The sequence below is a fragment of the Oryctolagus cuniculus genome, chromosome 15 (assembly GCF_051225735.1).
Source record: "Oryctolagus cuniculus isolate XC-2025 breed Fujian yellow rabbit chromosome 15, ASM5122573v1, whole genome shotgun sequence".
Classification (NCBI taxonomy): domain Eukaryota; kingdom Metazoa; phylum Chordata; class Mammalia; order Lagomorpha; family Leporidae; genus Oryctolagus; species Oryctolagus cuniculus.
In genome coordinates, this window is record NC_142881.1 from 5,560,610 (window position 1) to 5,573,008 (window position 12,399).

Below are 12,399 nucleotides of genomic sequence, written 5' to 3' on the forward strand. Positions count from 1 at the left end.
GGCAAGCAGCGAGAGCCTGGAGCAGTGCCGCGGGGCGGTGAAACCCAGGCCCCCCGCCCAGGGAGGTGGCTTTCTGGATTCTTAGCTCTGGCGCGGAGTCCGTTGTTGGAGGGCACGGCGTTCTCTGCAAGACGAGGGCAAGAACGATAAGAAAGCGTTTAGCTTCGAGTCTGATGGAGGAGAGAGCCTCTGCATCCGGGCTTCAGGTGCTCGTCAGCACCGTCTCTCTCTCTGGAAGGCTGCTGCGAGAGGGGAATTTGAATGAGCAGCATTTGTTTCTAACCCAGCTGAAATCCTGTCCCTGCTGCCGCAGCCGCCTCTGTATGCAGGACCTGGTGCTCCAGCTGCTGCCCACAGGCGCCGGTAGCACCGAGCGAAAGGCGGCGCTGTTTTTAGCCAGCTCGGGCTTACGCACCCCTGTCCTGTGGCCGGTATCGGGCCTTTGTCTCCTTTCTCTAGGGCCCAACATAAAGGTAATCAGCCTAAGAATTGGGGTTTTTTTCAAAGATTTATATATGCATGTATGTATGATTTTGAAAGTCAGAATTACAGAGAGATCTTCTATCCACTCCCCAGGTAGCTGCTACAGCCAGGGCTGGGCCAGACTAAGCCAGGAGCCAGGAACTTCTTACGGGTCTCCCACGTGGGTGCAGGGGCCCAAAGACTTGAGCCGTCTTCCACTGCTTTCCCAGGCTTGTTAGCAGGGAGCTGGATCGGAAGTGGAACAGCCCGGACTGGAATTGGCGCCCATATGGGATGCCGGCACCGCAGGCAGCAGCTTTACCGGCTACACCACAGTACCAGCTCCAGAATAAATTTCAACAGCGGGGCTGGCGCTGTGGCATAGTGAGCTAAGCCTCCAACTGCGACACGAGCATCCCACAGGGGCGCCAGTTCATGTCCCGGCTGCTCCTCTTCCAACCCCGCTCCCTGCTATGGCCTGGGAAAGCAGTAGAAGACGGCCCATGTTCTTGAGCCCCCACACCCACGTGGAAGACCCAGAAGAGGCTCCTGGCTTTGGATTGGCCCAGCTCTAGCTGTGGCTGCTATCTGGGGAGTGAACCAGCAGATGGAAGACCTTTCTCACTGTCTCTCCCGCTCTCTCTCTCTCTCTCAAATAAATAAAATCTTAAAAAAAAAAAATTGTAACAGCTACTTGTTAACCTTGAGAAGGAAAGGACACAGCGAGACGCATCAGGTAGACAGGTGCCCCTCGAAGCCCAGAGGAGGCTGTGATTAGAACACACCCAGGCCAGTGCTTGTCAGGCAGGTGGCTGACGCGTGGGATTCCCTACCCTGGAGTCCATGTAAGCTGATGAGCAGGACATTCGGTGTGGCTTGGCCAGCTCCGCCGATGTGCTCAGTGAGGGCTCAGGAAGCACGGGTCTGAGAAGCTGCCCTGAAACTGGGCGTCCTAGGGCGGAGGGAGGATGGGCTGAGACTCCGAGGACCCCGTTGAGTCTGGTGTTCATCACGGGGACGGAGGTGTCGTCATGCCCCAGCCCGAGCCTCTGGGGCTTCCGTGCCAGCAGGCGAAGGGTCTGATGGTTTCCACAAGAGTGTTGCAGGTGTACAAGGGCTGGGCGAGGGCGTGTGCTGGGCTCTGTCCCTTGTGTGCCTCTTCCAAGCTCGGAGCTCGGAGCTTGCTGATATCAGTGGAGTTGCCTACTGTGCATTGAATTTTGATCACAATGATCAGAGAGCAGTCACCGCGTAGGAGAGAACCTTAATTGTAATGCTGCAGAAAACCTTTTTAAGATTAGCGGAGGAGGGGCTGGCACGGTGGCAAAGTAGGCTAAGCCTCCGCCTGCAGTGCCGGCGTCTCATATCAGCGCCGGTTCTCACATGGGCTGCTCTTCTGATCCAGTTATGGCCTGTGAAAGCAGTGGAGGGCGGCCTAACTGCTCGGGCCCCTCATCTGCTTAGGAGACCCGGAGAAACATCCTGGCTCCTGGCTTCAAATCGGCCCAGCTGCAGCCATGGTGGCCATTTGGAGAGTGAACCAGTGGATGGAAGACCTTTCTGTCTCTCCCTCTCTCTATAACTGCCTCCCACATAATGAATAAAATCTTAAAAGAGATTAGTGGAGGATCACTTGAAGCCGGGGGAAAGGAACTCCATGCTGGCCTCGTTAACCACTTGAAGAAAACAAGATTACATCACCCATATTTCTCAGGAGAGACCATATTGACTTAGAATGCTTTGTCATTGGTTTGAAGTCCTTATGATTGTTTATTAGTCTAAGTCAATTCGGCAGCTCTTGATGGAGCCATGAGTGTTTGGCTTTGGACTGATGCCGTCGGCTGTCACCGTTCCCTGTGCCACCAGCAGCAGCGGCACAGCTGCCACCCTCCCCACCATCACTGCCACACCAGTATCATCACCACTGCCCCCACCACACCACAGACCACCATCTCCATAGCTACCAGCCCCCTCCCCCATGGCTGCCACCCCCCCATTAATCATCACAGCCATTGCCGTCTCCTCGGCCACCATCACCAACCGCGTCCCCACCACCACCACTGTGTCAGCGAGTGGTTCAGAGCCTAAAACCTGCCGGCCCTTCTTGTCCAGATCCTCTGCCCTGTGAACAGTCGGCCGGGCAGCTTGGCAGGTGTGTGCCGTCTCCCCAGTAGCATACCTCGTCACAGGGCAACTTGAGTGTTCCCGATTCCTTCCTTGGGTAGAGCCAAATTCTGCTCACACACGGTTCCCAACTTCATTTTTCTAGGGCTAGGGTCCTTACTTTGCGGGGTAAGTTCCTTCCCTCCATCCACACGACTTCCTTCCCAGAAATCTTTCAGACTCACAGAAGAGCCTTTGGCTGCGCATTTTTCATTTTTGCTTTGCAAAAGAGGTGAAGCCCAAACTGAGTCATAGGAGGGTGACGGTGCATTTCCAGGCTCCGGACTCTCTTGGCCAAGGCTTTAGGCTGACCCGTCAGCCAGGGCTCTCCGTCCTGCTACCCGTGCACGGGCCCTGCGGTGTTCCTGAGGCCTAGGCATCAGACTGGTCCCCACGTGCCGGCCCAGAGAGGGACTCTGTGTCACCGCATCGGGGCGCATCAGGGAGCCGGGGAGTGGGCGCTGAGAACAGCGTCTGCTCCCTCGCTCTCAGAAATCCTCTCCGTCATTTTTGGGAAGATGCCTTGCCACCTCGTCCCAGCCTGTTGTGAGAGAGACTCCACGTCTCCCGCTACGGCCTGAGAATGCCAACGAGGGTTTCACAGAGAATCTAACGCTTTCTTTAGTCTCTCTGTTGGAGACTCGGTGTTCACTGGCTCTGCTGCACTTCTCTGAGCACTAAGATAATGGATGTATCAGCAGATGAAGACTTTGCCTCTTCTGAGAAATATGGTACTGCAGGAGACGTAGATTCGGGGCTACTTAAAAGGCAAGCGATTGCGGAAGGCTTCCCGTACAGGGCGTTGGATTGATGGCAACATACGGCTGTGCCGACAGCTCACTCACTCTTCCAGCTAGCAGGCTTGGGAGAGCAGCCTTACCTCCTTGTTTAAAGTCAAGAGGATGCCGGTAGCTTGCAAATATCTTTTAGACTTGGTTATCTTTCTCACATTATCAACCCCCTTTGAAGTCGAACCATTCTGCTTGGCTGCGTTTCCGTTCGAGCTGCTGCTTATATTACTTGGTGAGTTGGAGGGAGAAAGAGAAAGGATTTTAGGACCCAGATACAGGACGGCGGGTTTCACTGGGGACATCGAGGAAATCGGCTTGGTTGGCCGTTGTTGGCTGAGGCTTGCGGACTGTGGGGAGCGTCCCACGGCCCCAAGCAGGAGTGCAGCTCAGGGGCTCCTGGAGCAAAAAGCAGAACAAATTCCGAGCTTTTTTAGTTTCTAAGTCCATGAGTCAGAGGCTCTCCCTGCCCTGGACGCTACAGCTACAACTTCTGGTTGGCAGTTTTATCTTACTGTATACATTACACATTCCGGATGTTTATAAAGCCTCCGACAAATCTCAGATTTAATAACTTGGGAAGTGTGGGTGATGGGAGCAAGCGGCAGACACCCAGAGAGCATCATTCATGGCTTTCCACAGGATGCGGTTCGGGCTTCTCACCATAAATCTTCCGGACTATTGAGAAAATCTTATTAATCGCACTTCTGATACTAATATAAATCTGTCTCCAAAAAGCTGGCTTCGGAGCAAACTATTATACTGTTCAATTAGTCTATGCCCAGCTTTGCCTTTGCCAATAGTATATGATTTCTTTAAAGCACATCATTTTTGAATATTTTTTAAAGATTTATTTATTTATTTGAAAGGTAGAGTTACAGGGAGACAGAGGTCTTCCATCCGCTGGTTCACTCCCCACATAGCCGCAATGGCCAGAGCTTCGCCGATCTGGAGCTGGGAGCCAGGAGAGTCCTCTGGGTCTTCCTCATGCATGCAGGGGCTCAAGGACGTGGGCCACCCTCCACTTCTCTCGCAGGCCATAGCGGAGAGCTGGATTGGAAGTGGAGCAGCCGGGACTCAAACCAGCACCCATATGGGATGCCAGTACTACAGGTGGCAGCTTTACCTGCTATGCCACAGTGCTGGCCCTTGAATATTTTTTTTAAATTGATAAAGGAAGCAGTATTCCAGGCTCAGGGAACGTTCCTTCTTATGTGAGGATGATTTCTTCTAAAACACGACAGCCCCGAGTTACTGGAATGCTGTGGGGAATGAGGATTGCTGCGACTCCCTGGGTAAACCTGAGAACAGCCTGAGTCGAGGACCAAGCAAGGAGTCCTCTCGTTTCCTTCACGAGGGAGGAGTGGGGCCTGCGAAGGAAGTTCACTCTCTCTGGCCCTGGTTTCTCATCGTCCCTCGCAGATCCGGGGCCGGCATTTGGCACAGCCATTAGAACGCTGCTCGGGACGCCTGTGTCCCTTGCTGCAGGGCGGGGATTCAAGTCCCTGCGCCAGTTCTGACTCCAGCTTCCTGCTCATGTACACCCCGGGAGGCAGCGGTGATGGCCCCACGTGGGAGACCCAGGTTGAGTTCTGGGCTCCTGGCTTCATCCTGGCCCAGCCGCAGCCGTTGTGGGGAGAGAACCAGCAGATGGAGCATCGCTGGCTCCCCCTTTGTTCCTGTGCCTTTCAAATAAAATGAAACAAATTAATTCCCCACAAACCAAAGAGCCACAGCCCCTAGACCTGCTTCCTGGCCTCTGGGGCACTCTAACGTCCGCTCCTGCTCCTTGGTGGGCCTTGTCCAGCCCGACAGCTACGCACTGGGGGAGGGGCTCCTTCACACCTGCCGTGCAGTGCAGTCAAGTGCTCAGACAAGGCGAGTTGATTTGGTGAGTGAGGCCCACGTGAGACCCCCCCACGGACCCCCACCGTGCTGCGCCTGGAGAGCTTCCCGGCCACGCAGCCTTCCTGTCCCGGCCACGCAGCCTTCCTGTCCCGGCCACGCAGCCTTCCTGTTCCGGCCCTTTGCCTCCCACAAAAGGCACTCACACGCTTCTGACCTCCCCAGGGACTCCTAGACCGTGTCGGGCGCATTCATGGACTCTGCACGGAAGCCTTGTTTTCTTGCAGATGAAAACGCTCGGGCAGGCAGGTTTCTGTCCAGGTGCCAGCCTCTCGTGTTCTCTGTTCCCCTCTGCGGTCGCCCAAGATGTGACCTTTGCACTTAGCGTGCTGGCCACACTGTGCAGCCCTGTCCATCAGAGCCCACTCCCCTCTTCCAGGAATGCACGAACCGCTGCTGCAACGCCACGACCTGCACTCTGAAGGCAGACGCCGTGTGCGCGCACGGGCTGTGCTGCGAAGACTGCCAGGTGAGCGCCCCGGGGCTGCGGCCCGACCCTGACGGCACCGGCAGGTGCGGGGCCGGCGCGGGACGGTGCTGGAGCAGTGGGGGCGGTGGCTGCGTTGTGTGCAGAAGGGCAATATCCAGCCCTCGTTTTGGATTAGCTCCCCATCTTCCAGTGAGATGCACAGTTTAATTGCTAATCATCTGTGATAAATTGCTTATGAGCTGGAAACGAATAGAGCTGCAAAACTCAAGCTCAGCATCCAGCGTTCTTTTCCAGGCGTGGGGGGCATCGGGCCCGCGGGCCTTAGGAGTCCACAGATTCGCTTGGTCGGGCCCTGCCGCCGAGGCAAGCACGGGTGGGACTCGAGTTCAGTAAAGGCACAGCAGGCTCGTTTGTAAGCTCGTCATTTTGTACAGCCTGCAAGAGATGCTCTAAATATCTAATCGGCCCTCGGCACAGGAAAGGTTCCCCAGCCCTGGATACATTGGAGGCTGGTGGGACCCTTTCACCAGAACCGGAACCCTTTCACCAGAACCGGAACCAACCCCCGTCACGCAGGCTCATCCCCGGTCTCTCGGCTTGATCCCCAGAATGCCGTGCTGGTGACCCAGCAGCTGCCTGGGGTCCTGTGTCAACGTCTCCATCTCAGGGTCTTCCCAACAGAAGGGTTGGTTGACCTGGCCCAGCCAACAGTGGTCCTTTCTGGTGCCTTGTGTGGACCAGATTGGGCTGAGTTGCCGGCTGCTGCTAAGATAATCCCGTGCATGGCCGTAGGTCAGGGTTAGCGCTAGCTGTGAGTGTCCCCGTCACATTGTCTGACATCTGGCGGGCCGGAGGCCTGCGTTGTTGACACAGAGGCTCCCAGGGCAGTCGCACTCCTTCCTAGTGAAGCAATGGATCCCGTGTTCTGCTTATAGGACACTCCCTTTAGCGCCCCACCGAGCACGGCGACACAGAGGTGCCCTGGAACACTCCCGGCCAGCTTCAGATGTCCCTCAGCCCCGCCTAACGGTGGCGAGCTCGGGGAATAGTGTGAGGCCAGTTCCTGCGCCCACCGAGTGGGGTGGAAGGAGCCTGGGACAGGGCTGGGGGCAGGTAGGAAGCCAGGCTGAGCTTATGACAGACCCAGGGCAGGATGCAAGGGAGGAGGCGGGCGGGGGTCCGCGGTGACGCCTGGTGCCATCTCCTTGGACTCACACAGCTCCTTTCTGCCCCTCGACCTTCGAGAAGGGGGCAGGAGCCTCCCGATCAGTGTGGTGTGCGAGGAGCCGCTCCCAGGGTGTGGGGGTCCTGGCTGCGCTGCTGCAGACAAGCCTCTCTGGGCCTCAGTCCCCCTGATCCGGCGTCTCCAGCACCCCCTCCCACGCCCTTGTTGTGCTGTTTCTCTCCCCAAGGAGGCTGAAGGAGGTTCCAGGGTTGGGCGACAAAGTAACGGTGCTATGTTGATTGTGGCCTGGGAAGTAGTTTTGTTAATGCCAACCCTGCGGTGGGAATGTCCGCTTAGGAATGTGGCAGTGTTGGCAACCACAGAGCTTCCCCTTAAGACTCCCCAGCCCAGCAGCCACCCCGTCCCTCCCTCCCCTTCCCCGGAGGGCTCAGGTACCAGCAACCCGCTCATCCGCTCATCAGAGACCCTGCTGCTGCCTGAGACTAAAAAGAGGCTGCTCTTGGGTCAGTGCAGGATGAAGGGACGGAGCGAGACCACGGAGTCGTGAGCTCTCTGTGCTGTGGAAGCGACCCCACCCCTTCCCGTGGCGCCCTGGGGGTGCCGCTGGGGCCGCCTCCGCCTCTCCCGTAGGAGTTGAGCATAACCGACCCTCTGCTTTCAGCTGAAGCCTGCGGGGACGGCGTGCAGGGGCTCCAGCAACTCCTGCGACCTCCCGGAGTTCTGCACGGGGACCGGTCCTCACTGCCCGGCCAACGTGTACCTGCACGACGGGCACCCGTGCCAGGGCGTGGACGGCTACTGCTACAACGGCATCTGCCAGACCCACGAACAGCAGTGCGTCACGCTCTGGGGACCAGGTAGGTGGGGTGCAGGCAGGCTTGGGGCGGTGGAACAGGGAGGCCGTGCTGTTTCCACCTGGGCAGGTTGGGGGGGTGGAGCCAGGACCACGCTGGGCAGAGTGGCAGAAGGGGGACGCTGCCTGGAGCCGGCTCTTGAGCTCAATGTGAATCCTCCATGTGCTTTTGCCCACACAGATGGACGGACAGTCCCACCACACTCAGGTCATGGTGACCCAGCTTTGAGCTCAGACCAGGCCCCGTCAAGGGCTAGGGGTGGCAGAGAGAGGAACCGGGAGGGCTTCTGTGAGTGGGAGGACAGCGGGATGAGAGCCTGGGTGGCGGAGCTCAGGGCACGTGGGGAGGTGTGCGACAGCCTGGACGCCGTCTGATGCAAAGGCAGTGACGGATTTGGTGTGCGTTTCAGGAAAGGCACCCGGGGGAAGGTGGCCAGGGCGCAGTGGCCGGCTCACCCAAGAGGCCACCTGTCGTTGTTCACTGCTTTCTGGGGCTGGGGCAGGGCCCTGGGCTGTGTGCTTGGCATGCCTCGTCTCTGGTAACCGTCCAGTGACCCCTGAGCTGGGGATTATGACCATGAAGCTCCAGCTCTGAGGCCAGAAGTCTGTTTCCCAAGGTCACGAGGCTGGGATTCAAACCCAGGCCATTGTGACCCAGTACCCACGCACTGCTCCCACTGCACACAACACCCTGAAGGGGCAGGTCTTGAATGCAGGTTCCAGATGCCCACAGGCCAGAGTGAGGAGAACCAGTCCCCTGAGTGTCTCTCCTCCACGGCTCCATCTTTGGGGCCAGAAATCCAGGGCCTGGGAGGGCATCCCGGGAACCATTTGTGATTTTCTGCCTGTCTCCAGCTCCCGGGATTCAGGCTGTGAAGCCCCTGGGGGGTCCTTTCCCCGAATGGAGGCCCCTGCCCCATCTTGTGCTCTCTCACTTCCCCTGCTGCAGTGTAGCCCCGCCCCTTGGCTTGCTCCCCCTCCTGCTGGCCACAGGGCCGACCTCAGTCTTGGCCAGAGAGTCCAGTGGCGCCAGCGAGGCCAGTGTGGTCAGCCGGGCCCAGGGCAGGGGCTGCGGGGGGGCGGGGCAGACATTTGTCCGTTGTTGGCGGTGAGGTACACGGCTCCGGAGTGAGCAGGGAGGCCAGCTGTGATGGGAAATGCTGACCGGATGTCGGAGCTTGGGTCTTACCTGTGACGTGGAAGCAAGGACCAAGCACAGGTCGCAAGGACAGGTGTTTCCGGAGCTGGGCACCTGCCTGGAGCCCCCTTCCCCAGCAGCCAGTGCTTCACCTTGACCTTGCAGCTCCCTAGCAGAGCAAGAGCAGCAAGGTCACAGCGACCCCAGAGGAGCTGCCTCGATGCTCCCCAGGTGCACACACGCAGGCAGGGGTACTGAGGGGCTCTGGGCCCTGGGCGCTTTGTCTTTGGCGCTGCCTCGCCCTCGACCCTGGCCTGCTGGGCCATGCGGTGCTCTAGACAGTGGGTTGGGGGGCGGCACCGTTGTGGCCATGACGAGCACTGGGCAGGCAGACGGCCAGGTGGGCTTGACGGGGCTTAGTGACGGAGGTCACTTTGGGACGGCTGCAGCCGCTGGCCAGATCCATACAGCTGGAAGCATCCCCAGTGGCCGTCCCCTGCCCAGCCCTTCTCGGAGGCAATAATGGTCCCTTCTTGAGTTACAAGCGCCATGATGGCTTCTTTCCAAGGAGCATTCTGGGCCCGAGCACTCGCGGCACCAGGAGCTTTGGGGAGCGACCGTGTTCTTCAGCGCCCTGCTGCGTGGTGACACCTGGCCCCGTGTCCAAGTGAGCTCAGCTGGAAATGCACGGTTCTCTCTGCCCCCACGGGACTCCCCTGGCTGCAGGCCCTCAGCGCACCGTGACCAGGGCTGGTGGTTATGATCTCATCGGCTGGTCCTCCCCAAGCAGCCAGGATCGTGCCTTTCCAGCTTCCAGCAGCCACTGTGTTCCTTGACCCCTTCGTCCAGCATTTTCCACCCCCCGTCTCCCTCTGACCCTCTGGCCTGCCTCTTCCGTAGACCTCGTGATGTCACAGGGCCTGCCGGATCACCCAGGCCCATGTCCCCATTCTGTCTCTCACGTAATCCCGTCGTCATGTAAGGTGCATGGTTCCAGGTTCCAGGCGAGGGTGTGGACCCTCTGGGCTGGGGCTGAAGCTTACTAGCAGGGTGACATCAGCAAACTGCTCTCCACGTTAGGCCTCATCTGTCAAATGGGCACAGCGGTCTACCTACCCCGTGGGGCTACTGCCGTCCTCTGGCCAATCCTGCAGTCTATAGTCTACAGGATGTTCCGTGTGTAGGGCCCTGCAAACTCTGTGCACCCAAACTCTGTGACCACAGGTGCTCACAAACCAGGGACCAAGATGCCCAAATCCTGGGCCTTGTGAAAGGGGCTGTGACAGGACCCCAGGCACCATATGGTGGGCTGGACAGGGCAGACACCAGGCTTTCAGGTGAGGGTGGATCTGCCCCTCTTGCTGGGGTGAGAGAGGAAGCAGGTGGAGGTAGGGAAGTGGGAGCAGCACACTCTGCAGGTGGTTCTGTGTGTGTAGCACTGGTCTAGGACTTGGAGACCAGAACCCTTGTCTGTCCGTGTCCCCGGACCCCCACAACTCCCTGCAGGCCTGCTCTGTGTAAGAGGCTGGCTCACGGGCCCCGGTCCTGCTGGAGTGACACTTCCCACAGCCCCCGTGTGCTCTCACCCAGACCTGGCGCACGGTCGGGATCTGCCTCCATCCTTGCAGCCTCCCTAGACAGGCGCGGTCCGGGGGCAGGGGCGGCTGCTTCCGCCAGGCGCCCCGGCCAGCCAGACGCACTGGGGCGAGAACGCCTTCTAATGCTTTGTGACAGTGGTTGGTTTGAATTAGCGTTTCATGATTCAGGGAAGGAAAACTTGTTGTCAGCATGCGTGTGCAGTATTTCTTCTCCCCGCCCCTCAGGGAGTGCTCTGGGCTGTGGCCACGTTTGCCTCCAGGGAAGTATGGTTACTCAGAGCCCAGGAGTCATCCAGTTCCCGCTCTGCTGGCCCGGGGACCTGGCTGAGCCGTTGAGCCATCTGGAATCCTCCAGTGACACGCAGGATGTCCGTTACTCCGTCTGCAGATCTGGCTGCCCGTCCTGACCGGATGGAGCCCTTCCTTCCGACTAACGATCCCTTTTAGCAATGGGCTTTTCTCGACCCAGCATTGTATTTCAATAAAATAATCCTACTTCCAAATCTGCCTACAAAGAAAAGGATAGAAAATTCAAAACATATGCCTGTGACGCCCCGCTGGCAAGGACACTTGGAGAATACCTTTGGAGTTTTGGGTGCATTTGTTTGTTTTTCTAGTTGTTCTTGTTGTGGGCAGTGCTCTTGCTGGCTGGCAGTTCAGTTTCTTTCAACGGATCTTTCTGCCTCAAATCTTGTATCTCAAGACCTCGTGTGCTGCTGTCAAACCCATACCTGTTATCTGCAGCTCAGACTGGACAGCTTGAGTGTAGCGTTCTTTGTCCCGGTCGGTCTTCATAGCCACAGAGATTGTCTGCCCGTGTGATATGACCTTTCTTGTTTGTGCAGTGCCAGCTGCATCTGTCTCCCTAGGCAGCACGTCGGCTTCACCAGGGTGGTTTGTCAGAATCACTCGCGTGGTTACTGAAACCATTACTTGGAGATAACCACGTGTCTAAGGCCATAAACAGTTGCGTTGGGGAAGCCCTGACGTATGTTAGTTTTCTGTCGTGTGTCACTCACCAGACTCCAGGGTCCTCGGACTTATGCAGTGTGAGCCAGCCACATGTTCTGGGCTGGTAGGTATTCGGTGTTTCTCTGCAAGGCTGGTTCCTGTGAGCTTGGCTCGTTGGGATCCACCTGGGGCTGTGCATTCGCGAAACCCCTACAACTCCCGTGGGTGCAGGTGGAAAGGAGAGGCCTGTTGTTTGAGACAGGAAAATGTCCCTTCAGGTGTGCGCATTCGGGTTTCAGTTTCTGATGGAGGCAGACGCTGACTTGGAGGAAAGAGATGGGAGACCCGGACAAGCCCGGGCTGCTCGCCACAGTGCCTTTGTCTGCCGGTCTCAGGGACAGGGGCTGAGAAGTCGGTGACAGAAGGGAGGCGGGGCTGATTTGACTGAACTGGAGAAGTGCATTTGCATAATGCAGTCATTTTAAGTAAAAGATTAGATTGAGTAAATTGTGGGCTTCATTGGAGATGCCATCACGTCTCTTTCAGAAGACATAATGACACTGGGGACTTCCACACTATGAGCACAACAGTCAGTTATACCATCTGAAGATAAAGCTGGCGGTTAAACTCCGTCACTTCCTATAATTGTGAAATACAGTGGGATGCCAGAATCCCCTCTGAAAGGCGAAATTCTATCTTTGATAGCGGCAGCACTTCTGAGTGTTCGTTACTGAGAATTCAGACTTTTGACTGCTGTCCTGGGGCAGGGATGAGAGAACCGCGGGCGTTCTTCCCGAGAGGGAGTTGTGAAATCTTGAGTCTTGGTGGAGACGGGTCGGGGGCAGCAGCCGAGGGCCCCACTCTGTCCCAGTAACATCAGACAGTTCCACGTTGACTTCGCTGACGTCTGAGCTCAATGCAGATG

At 57.5% G+C, this 12,399-nt stretch overlaps 1 protein-coding gene across 1 annotated transcript in view; it reads left to right on the top strand.

Annotated features, from left to right (window-relative positions):
• ADAM12 (ADAM metallopeptidase domain 12) overlaps positions 1-12,399 on the top strand; it is a 319,692-nt gene that overhangs the window by 267,979 nt on the left and 39,314 nt on the right. The window contains exons 13-14 of the mRNA XM_008274835.5: positions 5,698-5,787; positions 7,596-7,791. Of these exons, the coding sequence (XP_008273057.3) occupies positions 5,698-5,787; positions 7,596-7,791 (286 nt within the window). The remainder of the gene's footprint in view (positions 1-5,697; positions 5,788-7,595; positions 7,792-12,399) is intronic.